This window comes from Pelodiscus sinensis, chromosome 4 (assembly GCF_049634645.1).
Source record: "Pelodiscus sinensis isolate JC-2024 chromosome 4, ASM4963464v1, whole genome shotgun sequence".
NCBI lineage: Eukaryota > Metazoa > Chordata > Testudines > Trionychidae > Pelodiscus > Pelodiscus sinensis.
Genome location: NC_134714.1, coordinates 58791929 through 58814769, shown reverse-complemented (window position 1 = coordinate 58814769; position 22841 = coordinate 58791929). Strand labels below are relative to the sequence as shown.

Sequence of the window (22841 nt, the reverse complement as noted above, 5' to 3'; positions counted from 1 at the left end):
TGTCTTTTAAAGGGGCAGCATCCCCCTCTTTTTTATGCTCAACAACTCTGGGGGGTTGGTGGGAAGCTCTTCCTTTTTTGTTTTTTTGCTCAACAAAAATTGCTCAAAAAATAATTCTGGTGCGGCTCTTCGCATTTTTTCTGCCGCTGTTTTGTGTCTGTTTGTTTAATGGGTTGGCCACTCCTGATCTAATCTAATCTCCTATATGATACAGGCCATAGAAGTTCATCAAAGTAACTCATCATTGAGCCTAGTAACATGATTGATGAAAGCATATATTCTACAGTGGCGTTCTGTTTTCTAAAAAGACATTAAAGACAGTAAGAGATGGGAAATCTCTTGCTTCCCTTGATAGGTTGTTCCAGTTTTCACAACATTCACTGCTAATGTTTGTTTGCCTGGTTTCTAATTTGAAATTGTCCATCTTTAACTTCCAGCCATTGGTTCTTGTTATGCTTCCTTTCTCTGCTATATGAAAAAGTACTTTGGTGCCTAGTATTTCTTCTCCATCAAGATACTTAAACATCATAAGCAGGTCACCTTTCTGTCTTCTTCCTCCATAAACTTTTAAGTTTTTTAAGTCTCTCACTGCAAGGTATTTTCTAGGCTTCAGATTTCTTTGCTTTTTTATTTATCCTGTCCAATTAGTCTATGTGTAGATGTAAACTTTACAATTGAATAAAATTCAGTGAAAGATTTGAATATTAAATATAGAGATTCCTTGAGAACTTTCCATGTGTCATAAAAGCATGCTATCAATTCCACTATTTGCGTCAAAAGACAAATCCCAAATTTCTTCTAGTTATCTCAGTTTGAAATACATTTCCATCCACTGGGGTACTTTTTACTCCTGTCCCTCCCTATATGAGAGCTATTTGTATTACCTTTGTCAGTATGGCTATACGTATCATGTGATCCTGGAGAATGCACACTAATCAATGTCACTTTCAATGATATTTTCTTTGTCACCTTTATAGCAGGCCTGTTCTTCGGTCATCTCAATCTGTTTTTGGCATGGAAGTGTAGTATAAAATGGCACAGTGGCAGCAGAGTTATGCTATTTTCAAAGACCGAGTCTCTTATGACTTCAGTGTCATTAATATGAATCACTTCTTTATATTTACAGAGTACCATGCTGCCATTTTGCAATTAAAGAGGGAGCACAAGGAAGAAGTTGAAAAATTAAAGGTACATTTTTAAATTATGCTGATCAGTTATATAGTTGATTTTTTCATTCTCTATATCTTGTGCAAGTTGCAGATTTAAAAAATTCGGAATGTGGTTATTTTCTATTAAACATATTTTTGTTTTTCGCTCTAAATAAAAGCTAGTTTTCAGCAGACAGACAGCTCAATTAAAGTTAATTTACTTGAAATCTGTATGTGGATCATAAATCATGTTTAAAGGGAGGGATATAGCATTTTTTTTTCAAATTTTCCTTTTGTAATCCTGATGACTGTATCACTGCTGCAGGGCACAGGACAAATTCAACCCTCATCCATCAGCACTGTAATTTGTAATCTCACTTAGCATATTAAAGCTCTGATTTAACTCATTGCTTTCCAATTAAGCAGCAGCATGGATTTATTATAAAGCACTTTTATGTTCCAAACAGTGACTGTAGGAATTGCATTTGTGGGGCTGTTTGTCTATGATTTCATATTTTACTATTTTATGAGTAAAAGAATGATTGTATTCCTAAATGCTACCTGGTACCACCTCTGTACCACCACAGCTACTTGCGGAAGCAGCAGCAACCGACTAGAGCTCTGGGTCCTTTAAAGAGTCGCTGAAACATGACTGAGGCTAGTCTCCTGCCCCTTCTGAGGGCACCAGAGCTGAGTCTGTTGCCAGCCCTGTTGCTGGTAGATTACTGAGCTAGAAGTGAATGGGGAGGGAGCATACAGCAACATGTGGTGTGGGGTAATTTGATATGGGGATGGGGAAATGAGGAGCATATAGTATCCCTGGCATGAGAGAAGAGATGGATTTAAAATTAGTAGATTGAACTGTTGTATCACTAGTTCAATCTAACTCCTACAAATCTATTAGGAGTAAGGGGGAAAGTATTCAAGTGAGGAAGCAGGGTAGAAATTTGTCAGAGATTAAATGGGAGAAAAGGACAAACATGCTCTGGAGACCAAAGGAGGCAATGTTAAATGCTCACTTCTGCAACCACGAAGACAGTAGTAGTGGAGGAGCCTGGGACACTTACTAAAACTATACTGTGAATCAAGTGACTCCTAGGATAAACATCAGTAGCAATGAATGTGAAGGCAAACTCACATTAGGGCTAAGTCTATACTGCCAGTTTTGCCGGCAGTGAGTATGCAAATGAGGCACAGATTAGCATATCTCCATCCCTCATTTGCATAATTTATGCAAGCTGTTTCTGCGCAAAGGGTTTTTGCAGGGGAAAAAAAGTAGTGTGGACATTTTCTTTTTGTGCAAAAACCCCTTTTCCAGGCAGATCCTTATGCCCCCAAAAAGGAGGTTTACCGATCTGGCAGGAAAAGGGGTTTTTACACTAAAAGAAAACATCCACGCTACTGTTTCCCCCACAAAAACAGTTTGTATAAATTATGCAAATGATGTGCAGCAATATGTTAATCTGTGCCTCATTTGCATACTCACTGCTGGCAAAACCAGCAGTGTAGACGTAGCCTAGAAGTGGAGGTATGGACCCATAGCTATTTTGTATTGCTCAAATAGAAATAGTCAAAATGTAGTAGAGAGGAAGATGAGGGTCCATTCCTTCCTTTCTCCCTGTAACATAATCAGTTTGTTTCTAGGAAGTGAACTAGACGGTTATAGGAAAGTAGAGAGCTACAACAATACCATTGTAGTTTATCCTGCAGACTTTAGATCAGCACTCTTAAAGCAAATTTGTAATCAGCAGTAGCAATGGTTACTTTTCTGATGACCTTTCAAAACTGTGGTGATTTGAGGAATGCTAGCACACTTTGTGAATTGCATTTGATATTGGGAGTCTGTGTGGGTCTGTATCAGACTCTGTTTCAGTATGGGGCTTTCTGCCTTCTCTATTGTCTTTTTGCTTCCATATTGGATTGAAATTCTAAGAGGTGATGATACAGGGCTAACAAAGTGAGCCATTAATCTATATAGTCCCCTTGAAATAGGAGCACCTTAGGTTGTGGAATAGTTGATATTTCACCAGACAGAAAGAGAGAACAAAGAGAGGCTAAGAGATTGAGGGGAGACTCTCAAACAAGAAGCTGAGGTGTCAGAGGGGAAAAGCAGAGCATGCTTTCATAATGGGGAATTCTTCTAAACTGTGGTTTGAGCTGAGAGAGATAGAAAATGATTGCAAGGTGTAGGAAAAAGAGTCCATTATTTGAAGCCATGTTCAGGAGGAAAGTTGCTGGGCTCCTTTATAGGACTCTGACCAATGCTCAAAGGAAGCTCGAGATAGCGAGGCAGAGAGAAGCTTGAGATAGCGAGGCAGAGAGAAGCATATAGGCATGTTAATTGTCATGTCAACTGCAGGTTGTTTGGTTTTTCAGAACCCTTACCAAATCTGTATGTGTGTCTATTTCACAGTCACATGTTCCTGAAGAAAAGGTTGAAGCTGTGGGAAAGAGTGTGCTTAAGGCACTGGGAAAACTTGGGAGTCATCACTGGTGTTGGAGGCCAAGTACAGACATAATATATAGGGCTCCATTTCCATAAGGAAGTAACAGACAGCTAATGCACAGAAAATGTTCCCTAAGGGTATGTCTACATTTGCTTCCTATCTCGAGATAGGGATGTAAATGTAGTGTACCAAAATTGCTAATGAAGCACAGGATTTAAATATCCCGCGCTTAATTAGCATACTCGCGTCCGGCTGCCATTTTGAAATTGCATTATTGCGAAATAAAACGCCCTGTGTAGCAGCGTTGTTTCGAGAGAAAACCCTTCTCTTGAAATAACTGTTAACTGTTATTCCTCATACAATGAGGTTTAACAGTTATTTTGAGAGAAGGGTTTTCTCTCGAAACAACGCTGCTACACAGGGTTTTATTTCGCAATAATGCAATTTCAAAATGGCGGCTGGATGCAATTATGCTAATTAAGCATGGAATATTTAAATCCTGCGTTTCATTAGCAATTTTGGTACACTACATTTGCATCCCTATCTTGAGATAGGGAGCAAGTGTAGACATACCCTAAGATGCCAGTGGGAGAGACAATACCTCAAGGGAAGCTTTAAGAGCATATGGCCCAGTCTGTGATGTCCAAAGTACAGTCTGCTGAATGTCCAGCCTAGGGGACCTTTACCAGGGTTTTGTGTGACAGTTGTACTTAATTCATCATGTAAAAAGCACATTACAACGGCTAGATAAAACTACCTTACTAATAAAGAGTGTCTAGCAACCCCATGTGTTCCATATTAAGACTCCATATTATTTAATAAAGTATTTTAGAATATGAAAACATAAATGGAAAAAAAGTCAAACATTAATTACAGAGACAAAGTGGCCGAGGTAGTATCTTTTATTGGACCAACTACTGTTGGTGAAAGAGCGATGCTCATTTTGGGGTCTGGGAAAAGTACTCGGAATCACAGCAACACACAAGGTGAAACAGATTGTTTAGCGTAAGTATTAGCACATATTTGAAGGAAGCATTCAAGGCAGAGTGGCCTGTTCTTACCTCTGCAGTCATAGAACAAAAAGAAGGGGTTCATGGGTTACTGATTGTTATGATATTCATAGATACTGGCTTTATGGCTTTTTAGAATCTAGCAGAGTTATGAATTCGGTATCCTAGGCTTGTGTTTTGAGAGTGTTAGATGAAGACTCATGTGTGAGACAAAGTGGTTGCTTTGTGAAAAGTGTTCACATATAGGAGATAAGATGTTTTATCACTTTCCTGTGTGAACTTCCTGTGTGCGTTCAAACAATCTGTTCTACCTTGTGTTTAGCTGGGACGTTTTAGTGCCTTTCCCAGACCGGTCTCTTTTACCAGCAGAGGTTGGTTCAATAAAAGATATTACCTCGCTCACTTTCATATCCTGGAGCCGACAGGGCCACAACTACACTACATACAATACGTTAATTAGTTTCCATTAAAAACATTAATTTCTGAAAGAAATTGAGGGGCTGGTAGATTCTTGACTTATAAAGTTCAAATTTTTTCGTTAATATGTTGTTTTCAAATGTTGTGTGATGGAAACCTCATCTCTTGTTAAATGAATCAATTAAGGTAGTATGTATTTTTTCTGTGTTTGTTCAACCAATTTTAATTCATTAACAGTATTATTATTGAATATGTACTTCTAAATTAGCTTTCTAAGATTAAGTTCAACAGAAATATTCATGTGAAATTTTACTGTTCATTTAGGATACATCTACACAGCAACATTATTTTGAAATAACTAGCATTATTCGAAATAACTTAGCTTCTACACAGCAGGCAGTTATCTTGAATTAATGTTGAAATACTGCCAACCTGGAGGACTTCTTACTCCAACTCCTGTAATGCTCATTGTATGAGGAGTAAGGGTAGTCAGAAGAAGAGTGCTCTATTTTGAAATATATAGCTGCTCCCAATTTCTGTGATAGATGCTCCCAATTTCTAAATAATCCATTTTGAAATAAGCGATGCAATTGACGTAGCTCAATTTGTGTAGCTTATTTCAAGTTAAACCCTGCTGTGTAGCCTCACCCTTAGTGACTTTGCTGTCTTTACTCAAGTAATTGTCAAAAAATCACCTCATTTTCAATGTTTAATCTAGTATTTTAAAATTATATAGAATTATTTTGTTTCATCACAGCTATTAGTACTATTCCTTCTCTATATTATTTAAATGTATTTTCTATTGCCACCACTAGAGGTCAGCTAAACCTTCTTTCAGAAAAAGTTATACTATAGCATAGAATAACATCCTTTTAAAAGTATGGTTGACATTGCATTCTAAAATGCAAAGGTTTATTACAGTATGTGAAAAATATTTTCTAGAGCAGGAGCTATTTAGAAAGCAAATAGCAAATGTTTAGTTAAACCACAATTTAAATTAAAAACAAATCAGTTATTGAGATTTGGTGCTAATGTTTGAGTAGTGGTACTGATTTTTATTTTTAGGGTGACTAACCCTGGACATATAAGCATAAAAAGAAAACACACAAAATCCAATACCACTCCTTCCCTCCACATCAACCATAAAATAAAAATTGTATTATAAAGGCTAAGTAGCCAATAACTTCCGAGGCAGGAAAATTATTCCTTCCATTTAATATATGAAAAAACCCAACTAGCTATAAATCGTGTAAATTAAAAAGTAAGAAATAACGTAAATATAATGATTATATTTCTGTGTAGTACATTTTTGAACATTATTATTTGCAATAACATGAGTTTTGATGCAATACACTTTTGTAATTACAATGCATTTGTGAAGATAGGCATCAAAATCTGGATCTGAACTTCATCTCTGTGTTTCTGTCTCTCTGTCTGTCTCTCTCTAACACACCGACATCCCAGCCATTTGTTCAAATATACAAATAAAATTCTCTCCTAAATCAGCTGCACAGAGAAGAAAGTCAGATTTTGGAAGATTTAAATTTAATTAGCTTAAATTAAGGACCTTTCAGTTCTACAATTTAAAAAAAAAACCTCTAAATGAGGATAGGGCACTGACTCAGAAGATCTGGATTTAATTCTCAGTTTTGCCACTGGTGTGTTGGGTGATTTGGAGCAAGTCATTTGCCTCTACATGTCTCTGTTTACACAACTGTAAAATGAGGATATGAATTCTGATATTCTGTGTAAACACTTAAAGATACTTCAAATATGTTAAGTATCAGAGGGGTAGCTGTGTTAGTCTGAATCTGCAAAAGCGACGAGGAGTCCTGTGGCACCTTATAGACTAACTGAAGTGTAGGAGCATAAGCTTTCGTGGGCAAAGACCCACTTCGTCAGATGCATGTGAACTCAAATATGTTGAGTTTCCTCATTATCTTCCTTTTGTGAGCCTTGCAGCAAGCAAAAGGAGAGGCAATAGTGCAGATTTCAGGGGGGAGGGGGGGAATCCCATTTTAAATTGGAATGAAAAGTTGAAATCTGAATCTTACATTTTATTTTATTTTGCAAACCAGTGTTAATTTAGTGTATTTACAAATCTTTTTATTGATTGTCACACTGGTATGTAATGTACGTACAGTAAAAGCTATGTTACCCAGCCCTGTACCAGCTGGCATTTCTTATCTTCATTGAAAGTCCAGTTGGTGTGGGGACAGCATGCTGCCTATTTGGCTCTGCTCCCTGGAATCAGTGACTTACTCCTGTTGCTCCTGGATGGAGGCATGGCTAGGCAGCTCTGTGCATTGCCCCTGCCCCACTCCACCCTGACCGTTGGCTCTACCGCTCCCATTGGCTGGGAACCAGAGCTAATGGGAGCTGCGGTGGCGGTGCCTGAAGTTGAAGGCAGGGTGAGGAGCCATCCAGCTGTGCCTCTGCCTAGCAACATGTTGCTGCTTGCAGGGAGGCACAAAGGTGAGTGCTGCCCAGATCTGGCTCCCTGAAATCTCTCCCTCACTCCAGTCCCTACCCTGAGCCTCCTCCGGCACCCAAACTACCCCCAGAGCCTGTGCTCTGTACCCTCTCCTTCACTCCAGCTCTCAGCCCCCTCTTGCACAAAATGTCCCTCCCTGAGTCTGACCCCACTTCTTCCAAACTCTGATCCACTGAGCTTCAGACTAGAGCCCTATTGCAGCCAAACCTTTCATCTCTGTCCTCAACCCCTCCCACAACCAAACCCCTGCTCCACATTAGATCCCTCTTCCTCACCCTAATTTCTGGTCTCCTACTGTAGCCTGCACCTCAGTCCAGAACCTGTGCTCCCTCCCACAAACCATCCCCCTGCCTCAGCCTGGAGCCCCCTCCCACACTTTGAACTCATAATTAACCAGCTTAATTGACTAATGGGTACTCTTCATTCCCCCAATGTGCCAGATAACTAACCCTTTACTGTATACTTATTTTTAAAAGCCTGAAGAAAATCCATTTTGCCCCCCCCCCCCCCCCCCGGTTGGTGTTTTAGCTGTTTTTCCTATGCAGATGGAAGCTGCTATTTTTAGTTTGTTTAAAAACTGGAATCAAGATTGGGGGGCTGATGCTCCACATAGTTCAAAGTTACTGCCTGCCAGAACACTCAACAAAATGACCATTTAGAGGTGGACTATAGGCTGTCTGCTGGTAGCATAGCTTTACAGTGCTTCCCCATGCTGAGAGCTTTGCTTTTTAATCTTTACAAGGGGAAATTCAAAAGCTTTGTGTGTTCCTTGCTGAGTTTTCAAGGGACTCAGCATGCACAAATTTAAGAAAATCTGTATCAAGTGTGCTCTGACTGCTGAAGCAGAACTGCATCCAAAAGTAGCAGACAAGGTCACCAAGGGTTTATTAGTCAATCTTTCCTAATGAGCTGTTCTGCCTTTTCAGAATTGCAACGTGCTGTTACTGATGAAGGTCTCTAGCTTGTGGTTAGTTACAAATTCTACTCCTGCCTGACTTTAAATGTTTCAGTCATTTGCATGCAGTTCTCAAGTTCATGGTTTCATCAGCATACACATTTTGTATATGCTTATGGATCTTCTTGCTATCTACCTCTTCCTTTAAAAGGAGTTTTTGCCACTTGCTGTTGTATCTTCACTTCAATGAACCTATGCCTAATGGTGGCAGCCAAACAGATACCTGAAAGATTAGACGTATGCCAAGATTGGAAATAGAGATCTTGAAAATAACAAAACTCTGTAACTGTGTGGGCCATGAAACTATACAAAGGGTAAGTATAGACTTATAAGCCTCTTTCAAAAAGCCTCTTTTTGAAAGAGATCATCTAGACAGCCATGGGACTTTCGAAAAAGCGAAATCTGGATGCTTTCTTTCAAAAATAGCTCTTTCTAAAAAAGGCATTCTTCCTTGTAAAATGAGATTTACCACTGTTGAAAAAACTGCGGTGTTCTTTTGATTTAATTTCGAAAGAACGTGATGGCAGTCTAGACGCAGGTGACGTTTTTTTTAAAAAAAACCCTGTAATCTAGACATACCCAAAGACATACCCAGAGATTCAAAATCTATTCAGTTTTAGCTACTTGTGAAGCTCAATTTAAAAAAAAAAATCTAGGAACAAAAGCTTTTCTGAAATTTAAAACTTTTATCTTTAAAACAAACAAACAAAACCAGCTACTATAAAAACCACAATTCTTCAGGGAAATATTTGCACAGATGGCACTGGAAAACAGGAAGTAGAAGGGTGGGTGGGACATGTATTGTTAGAGAATAAGTAGAGCAGCACACAACTTTTTTGTGAGAGGTGGCTGAGAACCACACTTAGCATAGAGGGGTTTCTAGGAATTCCACCTTCAAATTGAAGAGAACTTTAGGATGATTTTCCTAACTTTGAATGCAGGCAGCAGTTGTCCTGGGACCCAGAGATTCAAAAGACCTGGAGTGGGGGCCAGCTCAGCCCCACTCCTTTCAAGAGCATGGAGCCATCCCCTGCACCATGCTTAGGGACCTGGCAAGTCTGTCAGTCCCCCTGCTTGAATGAGCTTCTCTCTTTCTCCGTCTTCCCCATTTAAAAAAAAAATTCCTGAATTCCTTGGAGTGCTGCTATACTTTCTTTTCCAGAGATTACTTCTTCTTGTGGTTTAGTATTTTTTTCTAATGAGCATATTTTTGCTTCTGGGTGCAAAATGTCAAGTATTTTCAAAAACATATCCTGGGGAAAGACAATTCGTGATGATCTGCTTGTCCTATCACCTCAGAATGCATAAACTGAACATTGTCCTCCTACTAGAAAACTCTCCATATTTTTCAACATCAGACTTTTCTGTCAAGTACCCTAAAGAGAAGATTGTTTGCATTTAGGATTGAGAAAGTGTTTTTATTTAAATGAGAAGACAGATAAATTCCACAGACCTCTTCTCCTCTTCTTCTTCTTTGTTGTGGACTCACTTCACACACACACAGGAATTAACAGATTCGTTGGAGAAGATTTTGTAGGAACTGTTTGTTTAAAATATTGGCAACAGATTTCTGAGGACACATCTACACAGCAGAACTAAAGTCGAATTAAGCTATGCTATTTAGCTATATCAATTATGTGGCTGAAGTTGAAAGCTTAATTCAGCTTTAAGTGCTGTCTACACAGCAGGAAATCAAAGGAAGAACACTTTTCCTTTGCCTTCCCTTACTCCTCATGAAATGAGGTTTATCATGAGTCAGAGTAAGAAGTCCTCCAGCTCGACATTATTTCAAAGTAAAGACTTGTAGAGTAGACGCACACGATGTTATTTTGTAATAACATCAGTTATTCCAAAATAATGCTGCTGTGTAGTCATGCCCTAAGGAAAAAAGAAGTACAAGCATCTTGACTAGTAAGGTTAGTGGTAGCAGGAAGAAGGAATAAGTATAAAAGGAAGACATAGGTGACTGCGAAATCATTTGCATTTAAAAAGGGCAAATTCACATTGCACATTCAAATTGTGCTTTCTAATAAAATCTTAAGAGTTTGAAGTGGCATCTTGAATTATGTGATCTAATGCATGCATTAAATAGGACTCTTTACATGGATTATTTTTCAAAGTTTTCACAGAATTGTTCTTAGTGCGAGAAAGATTTTCTTAATATCAAAGGGTGCATTTACACAGCACCCTAATCTTGAAATTAGCTACACAATTTGCGCTATGCAAATTGCATACCTTATTTCGAGGTAATTTCAAAATAGCTTATTATTGGCACATCTACACAGCGCCAAATTTCAAAATATCACACTATTTTGAGACATCCTTTTACCACGAGAGTTACTGGGATGCTGAAAGTGCGTACCCGTTATTTCGAAAAATATTTTTTGAAACAGGTAGCTTGTTAAGATACCTTTGGTATCCTGAAATAGCCACGTAGTGAAGACATACCCAAATTCAAATTTTTCCTCTGTTAAAATAAAGTTGTTTCTTGTTTCACTGCTAATGTCTAATTTAAACAGCTTTTCCCCATCTCCTACTATGTTTTCCTAATATTTTGTCTGATGGCTAGCTAATGGAACCCATCACATATTTAATTCCTTTTAACTTGTGGTTGCTGGTAATTCTGTAAGTGAATAGTCATCTTTATTAAACTTTTTGGCAATACTGCCTGTTCTTGTAGTGCAGTAGAGTAAAAATATCCTAATTCATTTTGGTACATTACAATATATCTAATATAGTGAGTCTGTGCATAAAGGCCCAATTCATGATATTGTTTAATGTATTTAATAATTGGTTTCAGCAGGACAGCACAAAGTTAAGCACTCCCCAATTCAGCAAAGTGCTTTAGGATAAGAGAGAAGCTCTTCTGTGAAAAATAAATTCACTGTGAAAAGGTTCCATTAGGCTGTATTTAATAAAAGCTTTCCAAGCTTTCCAAAGCCAACTCACCCCTTTGCCTTAACAAATAAATTTTATACTATGGGAGAATAAAATAGAAGTATAACAGGTTTCCTGTGGGCTCTGGTAAATGTTTGTGACAATTTTGCAAGACTGATATAACATATGAAGTCATATTTATTATTTAGAGGAAAATATAAGTGAAATATTCTGATTATGCCATTATTAAACGATTTACAATAAAAAGAGGGGGCTGATAGACTCATCTATTTTTAAGAGTGCCTGATCCTTCCTGTTATAGAACCTTGTGTTTGTTAGCTTATACATTTTAGCCATTTGGTGAAATTTATCATCACTAGCGTTTACCTTCAGGTTGATTTCCCCCCCCCCCCCCCCCCAAAAAAAAAATCATCCATTTCAAAGAGCATGGTAGGGAAAATACATTGCTTTGTAATTTTTTTAAAAAATCTGCCAACCTTTTCTTTGAAAACCTGTAGTGTCCTTTGCTTTAGAGCAACAACTTGCAATTTGGGATTAGGTTGTCTTTGTCTCAAGGCTGTGTCTTGTGCCATCCCTGTGGAAAGCTGCCAAAATTTGACCAAGTTGTACATCTTTAAAGTATTGCAATTTGAACATGGTTTTTAGAGATTTAGATTTTAGGATCTCACCTCTCTGAAGAGTCAGACTTCAATGACAATGCTTGAACCTAGTAAAAACAGTGGTGAGTTTTGTGGGTCTTTGCTTATTAAAGCTTATGCCCAAATAAATCTGTTAATCTTTAAGGTACCACAGGACTCCTCGTTGTTTTTGCAGATACAGACTAACATGGCTACCCCTCTGATACTTGAGCCTCATACTGACCAGACTGAGAATATGAGCTTCCCCATAGAGCAACTGAGTATGCTCCCTCTCCTCACATTTCCTATACATGATTAATAGAGTGGGCACCATCCCTGTGGAGCAAAATCCGTCAGCCTTGGTTTATACTAGTAAAGCTTGACTCCCATTTTAATGGCTTTCTACTGACCATTCTGGTCTGGAGTTAAAGGCTGAGCAACAGAAATGAGAACAGAGACCCTGTTTCTCCTGGGCTCTCAGTGACTCCCCTTCTGGTTCCCAGGCATTGTGGAGGAGGGCCACCTCTTTCAAATGAACTGGGGACAAAAGATGCACCTGGGGTTTGAAGTTAAGGATGGAGGAGTACATTAGAATGGAGGGATGGGGTCAGGAGACTGGGGACATAAACTCAATATTGAGAGGAAGACTGGAAGCTGGCTGATCATTATATTAGTCTTTGATTACTGATCACATACTATCTAATTAACATTGTGTTATAAATTTATATAAACCACATGAAGGGGGCAAATTAATGTTGCATAAGCAACCTTAATTCTGGCATTTTCTGTCTTTTGATGCGAGCCTGATGTTGAGTCTTAATATCCTTTTAATGTAGTTTTTAAAAGTCAGTTTTATTGCAAAGAGCATGCATAACTTTGAAAGCAGACCTAGCACAGCTACTGCATAGGGAACATTTGTTTAAAATAGATGTGTTTTGTACAAGTAATTTCACTGTTGGACTAGTGTTTCAATATTGATTTACTTTCTGCTTATCAAAGTGGACAGTGCAAAGTTTATGAGCTGCTTACGTGGTCAGTGTTCTAGTATCACTCCTTGCCATGGAACTCAAACAGTAAATATCTTTCAGTGGGCTACCTGTGTTAGTCTGTTTGAGGAAGAAACAAGGAGTCCCATGGCACCATCAAGACTAATAAATGTATTTGGGCATAAGGTTTCACAGGCAAAAGCTACTCCTGGGATTAAAAACTTCAGTTTGGCAGGAATATATAATTACGTGCGAAAAGGGATGTGTTACAGTGCTAGTGAGGCCAGTTCAATCAGGGTGGATGTGGACCACTCCCAGCAGTTGATAAGAAGGTGAGAATACCAGAAGGGGACTGGCTCACTGTTTTCAATCCCTCCCAGCAAACATCTTGATACTATTTACAAAGCAGAATTGTTATTAAACATAGTGAGTCTTGTGAGTTGAGCATATTAACCTGATTGGCTAGTCTTGAAAGACTATGGTATTCTTTCACCTCTAAAATGTAAGGTACACAGAGACTCCTATTATATGCTAATAAGGTCAGGCACAAGATTCCTGAAGGCTGACCTTCGGAGGGTTTACAGTATCCTCTAACACAATGGTTTTTTAACATTTTTTTTCCTCGAGACCCAATTGAAGAAAATTGTTGGTGCCTGTGACCCCAATATAATTATATCTTTTGACTAGTGTAAGGGCTATGAGGTGGGGTCAGGATGGGGTTAGTGTGTGGGCGGAGGGGATGGTTCCATCTGGGTGTTCAGGCTCTGGGGTGGGATAGGATAAAGATTTTGGAGTATAATAGAGAGTTCTAGGTTCGGGGGGCACGGCAAAGGGGTTTAGGGTGTGAGAGGAAGCTCCAGGGTGGGGTGGGAGTGGGTTTCAGGGTAGGTGTCATAGGTGTCCTGTGGCTTCCCAAAACCTCAGCCTGGACCCACCCACACTCTGCCCCCAGAATGCGTACTAGAGGCGGGAAGGCTCAGGCCAGGGAAGGCTCATGGCTGCCTCCCTCCCCACTGCTCCCATGAACTGAAAAGGCTCTGGCCGCGCAGCTGCCTCCCTCCCGTGGCTCCAGGGATGCTGTAGCGCATGTGAGCTCTTTCCCTCTCCATGGTGGGGGACCGGACCTCAGCAGAGAGGGGCGGGGCTGTGGGTGGGGCCGAGGACTTGCTTTCCCCAGCCCCAGCTGCACTGATTGCCCATGGTGATGTAGGCCCCATCTGGGGATGCAGCCTTTGGGGTGAGATGAGATGAGATGTTTGGAGTGTAAGAGAGGGTTTTGGAGAGGGCCAGGGCTGGGGCAGAGTTTGGGCATGGGCTTTTCCTGTCAGCTTCCTGGTAGCAGCGCAGCAGAGCTAATACAAGCTTCCCACCTATCCTGGCACCAAGGATTGCACTGTGCCCCAGAAGTGGCCAGCAGTAGGTCTAGTTCATAGGCAAAGGTGCACAAGTGGCTATGAGTGCTGCTTTTGTCCACAGGCACAAGTCCCCAGAGCTGATGCCCAGGGTGGAGGCCGTGTAGAGAGACCTATCTAGCCCTGCCTAGGAGCTGGACCAGCTGCTAGCTGCTTCTGAGGCACAATAGGGTCTGCAGTGAAAAGACAAGCAGGAAGCCTGCCATAGCACCCCTGCTGATCACCTGATCACCCAACAGCAAGGCAGCCCAGTGCATGACATTCTGCGACCCAGCACTGCATCACGACCCTTAGTTTGAAAATCGCTGCTCTAACATACTTTGACATGTCGATAAGGGAAATTTCTTCTTGGGGGGAGGAGGGTGTTTTTTTTTCTTTGCAATTGCAACAGCTTTACAATAAGTGGAGATGAGAAGAATCAAGGTTTTGTTTTATTCAGTGGATTGTATGTAACATAATGAATGTTGTAGTTCTTGTTCTTTTCACTGTAACTGAAGGTGTCATAAAGTATGAAAAAAGTTTACAAACAAAATTAGGGGAAACAATATAAAACGCACGCTTTCGTCTGAATGGAAGCACCTTTTCATCCAAGAGTTCTATTCTGTTTTACATATTCATATTCCCCAGAACACTTGTGGGAGATACAATATTTGCCTCTGTGCCAAATTTTTCAATTTGGCATAGAGAGACTTGGCCCTCTACGCCATATTTTTCAAACCTTAATGTTTAAAGTAAAGTTGAAACTTCTGTGTATCTGGGTGCAACCCAAACAAACAAACAAGGGAAGAAAAACATGCACTATCCTAGCTTTGCTTAAATTCAAGTGTTTTATTTAGGTACTTTGATGGTTGAGGCACCTAAGTTCAGTTATCAAAATCTGAAAATGTTGACCCTACAAAATAGCAAACATCCTTGCTGAGTACAAAGATCTTTCCCCATAGAGCTACCGTAGGGTATGTCTACACTAGCCACCCTAGTTTGGACTAGGGTGGCTAATATAGCCATTTGCATGTTCCCAGGCGCCGCCATTTTTAAATGCCCGGTAGTTCAAATTACCTGCCCGTGGGTACACACGGCACGGGCTAGGTAGTTTGAACTAAAGCTCCTACTTCGAATTACCGTTACTCCTCATTGCAGGAGGAGCTTTAGTTCGAACTACCTAGCCCTTGCCGTGTATAGCCGCAGGCAGGTAGTTTGAACTACTAGGTATTTAAAAATGGCGGCACCCGGGTTTCATTTGCAAGTTCGAATGACTACATTAGCCACCCTACTCCGATATAGGGTGGCTAGTGTAGACATACCCATAGTTATTAAGCTATCCACATAGTTGATGTTGGAGGAGTTTCTAAATTGCCATTATTTGTCTGGTTTGACAAATCCACTTTCATTTCTCTTTCATCTCACTGCAAAGAACCTATCAAATGACTTGCTGCACTCCATAGCTGAATATGTAGTTAAGATTTTTTTTTTAGCTATTTCAGTTACCGTCTCTCTTGTGGTGTATATAGATTAATGTATGTAAAATATTCATAGATATTTGTGGCAAAAGAAAGTCATGATATAAAAAAGGCACAAAATACCAAATAAAAGAAATGTACACTGGATCTAATTTACAAAGATTGTGTTTCTAAAAATGTAGAGATATTTTATTTTAAAACTGCTGTTTATTTTGAATACATACTTACGATTACTTAGTGATGGCCTACAATTGAATTAAATGAATACAATTGGAAGGTTTTGGGATATGGCCTACTTCTTACTAAGCTGGAACATTTTGACTCTAAATTTAACTTAATGTATAGAATTGCTGTTTTTTAACAGACTGATGTGTCCATATTTTTCATTTTGCACATCATTATTCACTATTATGTGTTGTCCTACAAAAAGTTGTCAATGGTAAAATACATTTTCTCTGTTCTACTTACTTAAGAATATTCTTTTAAATTGAATAAAACATAGAACACTAGCATTAATTTCTTGGGTTCAATGCCAACATTTTATTACAATTGCCTAATCTTGGAGTCAATTTTTGAAATAGCTAAAAAATTATATTTTTATACCATGAAACCATGGAGATAATACACCAAAGAAAGGAAAGAGAGGAAAAACAAGTTTGCAATACAATTTTGGCAACCCCAGCCACACTAATAAAATCAAACCCAATGTTGTTTTATGAGCCTGAATTTATGTGACTGAACAGGATCAAAGGATTTGTATCCCACTGGACTACAAGGTCTATAGTTCACCCCCCAAAAAACCCCACCTTCATCAAAAAGAACATATTAGTAGGCAGGCATTTCTTTTTAATCAGCCACAGCAATAAAAGAGCTGTTAGGTGTCCAAAACATTCTCCAAGATCAGAGACAACTTACTTTCTAGTATAATCCCTTTATTTATTGGTTCCATAAACATCTCCAGTTTGACCATGCCAATGAGCCATCTCCCTCAACTTGTTTCAGTGATTTCTTTTTCCCCTTTTCAAACATTATACACAAAATATATCAGAAATTAATAACATTAATGAAGTGTGGCATCTCCCTCAAACATTATTGGCTAGTGTGACTTTGTGTAATAACCTTGACTGAAACAGCTCTCACATTTTTTAAAGGTGGTTTTAAGATTATTAGCAATATATTAAATACCATTCATGTGTACAGTGCTTTTCAAAAGCTTTGTTAGTCCTACCTGGGATTTAGCTGAGGGATTGGGACATGCCTCTGTCCCTAGGCTCTAAGCCTCGTGATCACTGTACATGACCCATTCCCTTCAGCAATCCACATAGTAGTTGTTTCAGGTGCCTTGATGAAGGGCACATAAGTGATAAGTGTTCCATCTGTAAGTCCTCTACACTTAGGACTAAGAGAGGGGGTGAGATCCTACTCAAGTGCTCTTGATGGAGTTGATGCCCACTCCCGTCCCAGAGCAAAAGTCCAACTGGGCACCCAGCACTGTGCCATCCGTGCCAACTGTCCCATTGTCAATGAACTGGCACCGATTCCAGGCCAAGAAACAGAAGAAAGCCGATAGAGGCCAATCTCCTACTCCCTACAAGCAGAAGGACATGGCTAAGGGAGATCTAAGACCTGTGTTGGGCAGCTCATCTCCCCTTTTGGAAAGTCTGGTCTCAGCTCATGCTGAGTGGTGCAGCCCGTCCCATTCCTTGCTTGGAAGCTCTGACACTGAGGTGTGCCTTCGTCAGTTTGAAGAGCTGTTGATGCCTGAAGCTCTCCAGGCTGTGCTGGAAACCCTGTCATTCCTGTTGCCACTGGCATCATACCTGCTGCTGCCCAGATCTTAAGGTAAGCCAAGCTTGGGACCTTTGAATCTGCCTTTGCCTCAGGGCATCAGTCATCATCACCGGGGATGTCCTACCACTGGTCACCCACTTGAATCTGTTATGCCTCAGACCTAGGGAGGCAGAAGCAGTGGAGCCCTCTTCAGTCACTAGACCCTGGGCACCATTAGTGGGATGGCGTACCTTGTCAGTTACTTGACACAGACCCACTGAGGCATGTGCCTCCCAGCAGGAATGTCCGGACTGATCACTTGCATCATTGCAGATCCCGAGAATAGCTAGGGTGTCCTGTGCCCGCTGGGGCCACATGGCACATGCACATATGTGGTCCTACATGCCAGGCTTTGTATGCAGCCTTTACAGCTATGGCTGGCATTGACCTATTTCCAGACCAGGGACCACCTGTGAAAGATTTTCATCATTCAGCCAGCGGTACTCATCTTGTTGCAGTTATGGATTGATTGTGAGACTGTCCTGAAAAGAGTCCCATTTGACAACCCCACTCCCTCCATCAAGTAGGTATTGAACGCCTCAGATCTCAGCTGGAGTGCATACCTCAGAGCTCTCCAGACTCAGGTAATGTGGTCCCCGAAGGAGGTGATATAACACTCAGATGTCAAGGAACTCAGAGTGGTCTGGTTGTCCTGCAGGGTCTTCCTACCACACCTGTCATGCAAAGTGGTGAGGGTCTTGACAGACAACATGGGCCTAATGTTTTACATCAACAGGCAAGGAGGAGCACAATTGTCAGCTCTCAGCCAATAATCTATAAGTCTCTGAGACTTCTACATCAACTATGCCAGTAGGGTAAAAGAGGGTCACCTGCCTACCATCAGGAATGCCCTAGCAGATCACCTCAGCAAGGGCTTCTCCTCTCACCATGATGATCTACCAGAGATGGCCCACATGATCATTCAGAGGTGAGAAACTCCCCAAACAGACCTGTTTGCCACCAGAAAAAATAGAAAATGCCATTGATTTTGTTTCCAACAGGGCCTGTGCACGGGCTCCCTCCCTGATGCCACTCTCCTGTTGTGAGATGAGGGCCTAATTTCCAGGTTCCCTCTGATCCCTCTCATCAGCCAGGTTCTAGTAAAGATCAAGAGGGACAAAGCACATGTTATCATGATTACTCCAGCATGATCTTGCCAACACTGGTTCGGAAGGCTCATGAATGTGACAGTGACCGCACTCTGGCTACTTCCAAACTACACAGACTTGCTGTTGCTGGATCAGAGTTGAGTCCCGTACCTCAGTCCCGGTCTCTACACCTCTTGGCATGGATGCTCATGTCTGAACCCGAAGGAGTGTGCCTTCTCAGAGGAGGTTCAGCAGGTCCTCCTACAAAGCAGAAAACCATCCACAAGACTGACTGACCTGGCCAAATGGGTGAGGTTTTCCGACTGGGCATCAAAGCATGGCATTTCTCCTTCATGTTCTTTGGTGCAGTCCATCTTAGACTACTTACTGCAGCTCAGAAACCAGGCTCTAGCACATTCTTCTATCAGAGTGTGCCTTGTGGCCATCTCTGTTTTCCACCAGCCAATCCAGAGTCAGACAGTGTTTTCTCATGACATGGCAGTTAGATTCCTGGGAGGCTTTACTTGCAGGTATGGCCCATGTCCCACAATAGGACATTAACCTGATCCTCACTAGGTTCACTGGCCCACAGGTCAAACCACTGGGGTCCTGCTCACTTTCTCATTTGTCCTGGAATGTCACATTCCTCATGTCAGTGACATCAGTGAGAGGAGTCTTGGTGATTAAGGCCTTGACCTGGGAACTGCCTTACACAGTTTTTTACAAAGACAGAGTCCATATGCAGCCCCATATGGCTCCCTTGCTGAAGGTGGTATTTTCCTTTCATATTAACCAGGACACATTCTTGCCTGGTATTCTGTCCCAAGCTGCACAAGACCGTAGAAGAGTAGCATCTTCAGGCACTGGATGCCCACAGGGTCTTGACCTTTTACTTGGAGTATGCCAACTCTTTCTGTAAACCAATCCAGCTCTTCATTGCTACAGCAGATAGGATGAAGAGACTTCTGGTTTTCTCACAAAGGACATCCAACTGGATCTTGGACCTTGCATAACCACCTGTTACGAGCTGGCAAAGGTCCTGCCTCCACCAATTGTCAGAGCCCATTTGACTAGAGAGCAGGCATCTTTGAAGGACTCCTTGGCATAAATCCTGATCCAGGACATCTGTAGAATCCATGACATGGTCCTTGGTCCATGCATTCATGTTTCATAATGCCACTACTCAGCAGGCCAGAGATGATGCTGAGTTCAGAAGAGCTCTGTCATAGTCTATGCAGCTGTGAACACCTTTGGCTTCCATGGTACTGCTTGGAGTCATCTAATGTGGAATGGATACAAGCAAGTACTTGGAAAAAAAAAAGAGAAGTTGTGTACTGTTGCACAACTGGTGTTCTTCAAGATGTGACCTGCTCTCCTTCCCACTGTCAGAGTTTCTAGCAAGAAGGAACTGAGGGTAGGGAGAACTGGCAGCATCCCTTATACCGCATCATGCGGGTACCACTCCAGAGTGTGCCAGAGTCGCATCCCTATGGACATTGCCGGCACTGATGCATGTGGTGAGCACACAAATGTGGAATGCACATGAACAACACATCTTGAACACCAGTTAACAGGTAACTTATCTTTTCACATACGTGTCTGAGTATGTGAAATTTAAAATGTTTATTCCTACAATCACTATTTTGATTGAGATTACCGTATTGGTTTGGATATTTTTGGGGTGAGTGGGCCAGGCATTAGTGTTTTAGTATTTTCAGTTTTGCCTCGGATTTATGCTGGGAAATTGAGCTTATAAATCTGAAATAGGTGTTAAGATGCCAAAGAACAGAGACAGCTTTACTGAAAATGATAGGGTTCAGAATATTGAACAGGGTGTTGTTTTAATTCTATATTAAGTTACCACTTGTACATTTTTTCAGCAGTGTGAAAATAATGCTAAGTGACACAGAGACACACAGAAAAAAGGAAAATGGAATCTTAGGGATCCTATATCATTATTAACTCTTCCTTTTGCTATTGCAATTGTCCTTGAATTATGTATTTCTCTTTATAAATATGATTATTTACATGAGAAACTCTATGGAATATGCTTTTATGTTCATTACCATGATAATCTCTTATTTAGTTCAAGAAACTTCATTTTAAGAGCTGTCTTTTTTTATTATACTTTCTTGTTCTAAATAAAAGACTGCTCATTCTTTGACAGTGATGCTTATAACAGTAACCACTAAGGGTACATTTACACTACAGAGGAAGATCGAAGCTGCCAATGTCCATCTTCCAGGGTTCAAATTAGCGGGTTTAGTTAAAACAGCTAATTCAAACTGAGAGGGGCACTCCAGTCAATGGCTATGGCTCTTGAGCTATTTATGGCGCACTTAGGAACCAAATATGGCTCGCGGCTTGAGCTCAGCCACCTTTTGTCTCCCCTCCCCCACCTGTAACAGGGAGCTCAAACTGGCAATCCAGCATTGCACTCCCTTCCCCTGCAGGATTGGAGCCAGTGCCAGCATCCTGTGGGGGAGGAGCCCCAAAGTTCCGTGCTGGATCCGGCTTCTGCTGAAGTATGTCTGCTGCTTCTCCCCTCCCCACAGTAACGCTCACACTTCCATATCTACTTGCCTTCCCATGTGCTCCGGGAAGGCGGGACATGGGAGCTGCATGGCCTCCCCTGCCTGGTGATCACCAGACAGAGCACCTCTGGCTGTGCCAGATGTGGGGGTGATGTACATTGAGTGTGCAGGCACTAGGTGAGGGGGAGAGTGGCTAAGATGGCGCTGGAGGGTCCGGACTTTGGGGGTGAGGAGCAGCTGGATTTCCTGAAGGAGCAGCACATGAGCTTCTTCCAGCGCTGCCTACAGATCCTGCCCAAGAGATACTCATCCCTGGAGGCCAGCAGGTACTGGTTGAGCTGCTCCTGCTCCCTCCCCCTTTCCCAGACACCCACCTGCACCCTGCTCCTGCCCCCTCATCTTGGCCAGACACCTACCCCCAGTTTGCTCCTGCACTCTGCCTGCCACCCAGACTCTGCATCCCATCCCTATTCCTCTTGCTGGCAGCTTTGTCCTGCACCACAATGCTGAGCCCATCAGACACCTGAACCCCCTGCCTAAGCCTCTCTTACTCCCCCCACACTCCTGTACCCCCACATCCCCAGTCCTCTGCCATAACACTACTGCACTGCACCACACCCCAAACCTGTGCCCTGAACCCATCATACATCCAACCCCCTTGCCCAGAGCCGCTCATACACCCAACCCAAACTCCTGCATCAGCACATCCTCATTCCCTACCGTAAGATTGACAGAAGACAGCCTGAATGTATGCATGAAGCTGGATTTGACCAGTTATGATGTAAACATTAAAGAAATGTGTGAAAAAGTACAGCAGCAGAAGTCCCATTAAATAAAGTCTGAGAGTATGATGTTTCATTTCTGCTATTAATCATTGTCAATTATCAATAATATTAAGTTGTATATTTTCACTCATACAAAAGAGCATTCTTATACAGCTCTTTGTTGATCCCTTGTTCTGAATTTTGATGTAGTTGGGCTCCTTGGTTTGAAAAAATTGCTAACCCCTGCCCTAAAAATATAAAAATGACATTCTAACTAAATGCACGTTACTAACCCTTTTTAAAATCTAAAAATGGGGATAAAAAAGGAGTGGCATTGGGATGGATAATATTAAGCACAACTTTTCTAAATTAATCTTAACTGCTAAAAGATACAGATACTAGTTTTTGTTTTTGTTTCCTCCTCCTTTTAAAATTGTCTTCTAATTAATTAATGTGACCATTTGTTCTCCTTTTCTCACTCCTTTCTACTATTGTTTTTATCCTACAATTGTATCATAAAAATTTTATCCTTAGTCAAAGATTACTAAATAAATCATTAGTCAAACAATAAAGTTTCTTATCCCAAACAACAAACAAAAAACACCCATAAGCAAGAAGATGGAAAAAAGATACAGAATATTAGATCAGCTAGTATGGAAATATACAAAAGAGTAGCAGAGGAAACAAAAAACCAAAGCTTTTTCCACTCTGACAATTAACAATTTAGAAATGCAGGGCTATCGTGTATTTCTGTCTTTATGTGCATCTGTTGCATTGGAGGGAG

The 22841-nt window shown here is 41.0% G+C and overlaps 1 protein-coding gene across 5 annotated transcripts in view; it reads left to right on the top strand.

The window, feature by feature from the left end:
- FMN1 (formin 1) overlaps positions 1-22841 on the top strand; it is a 382661-nt gene that overhangs the window by 173207 nt on the left and 186613 nt on the right. For all 5 annotated transcript variants that reach the window (XM_025189464.2, XM_075927043.1, XM_075927044.1 and 2 more), the window contains one exon: positions 1127-1188. In XM_025189464.2, the coding sequence (XP_025045249.2) occupies positions 1127-1188 (62 nt within the window). The remainder of the gene's footprint in view (positions 1-1126; positions 1189-22841) is intronic.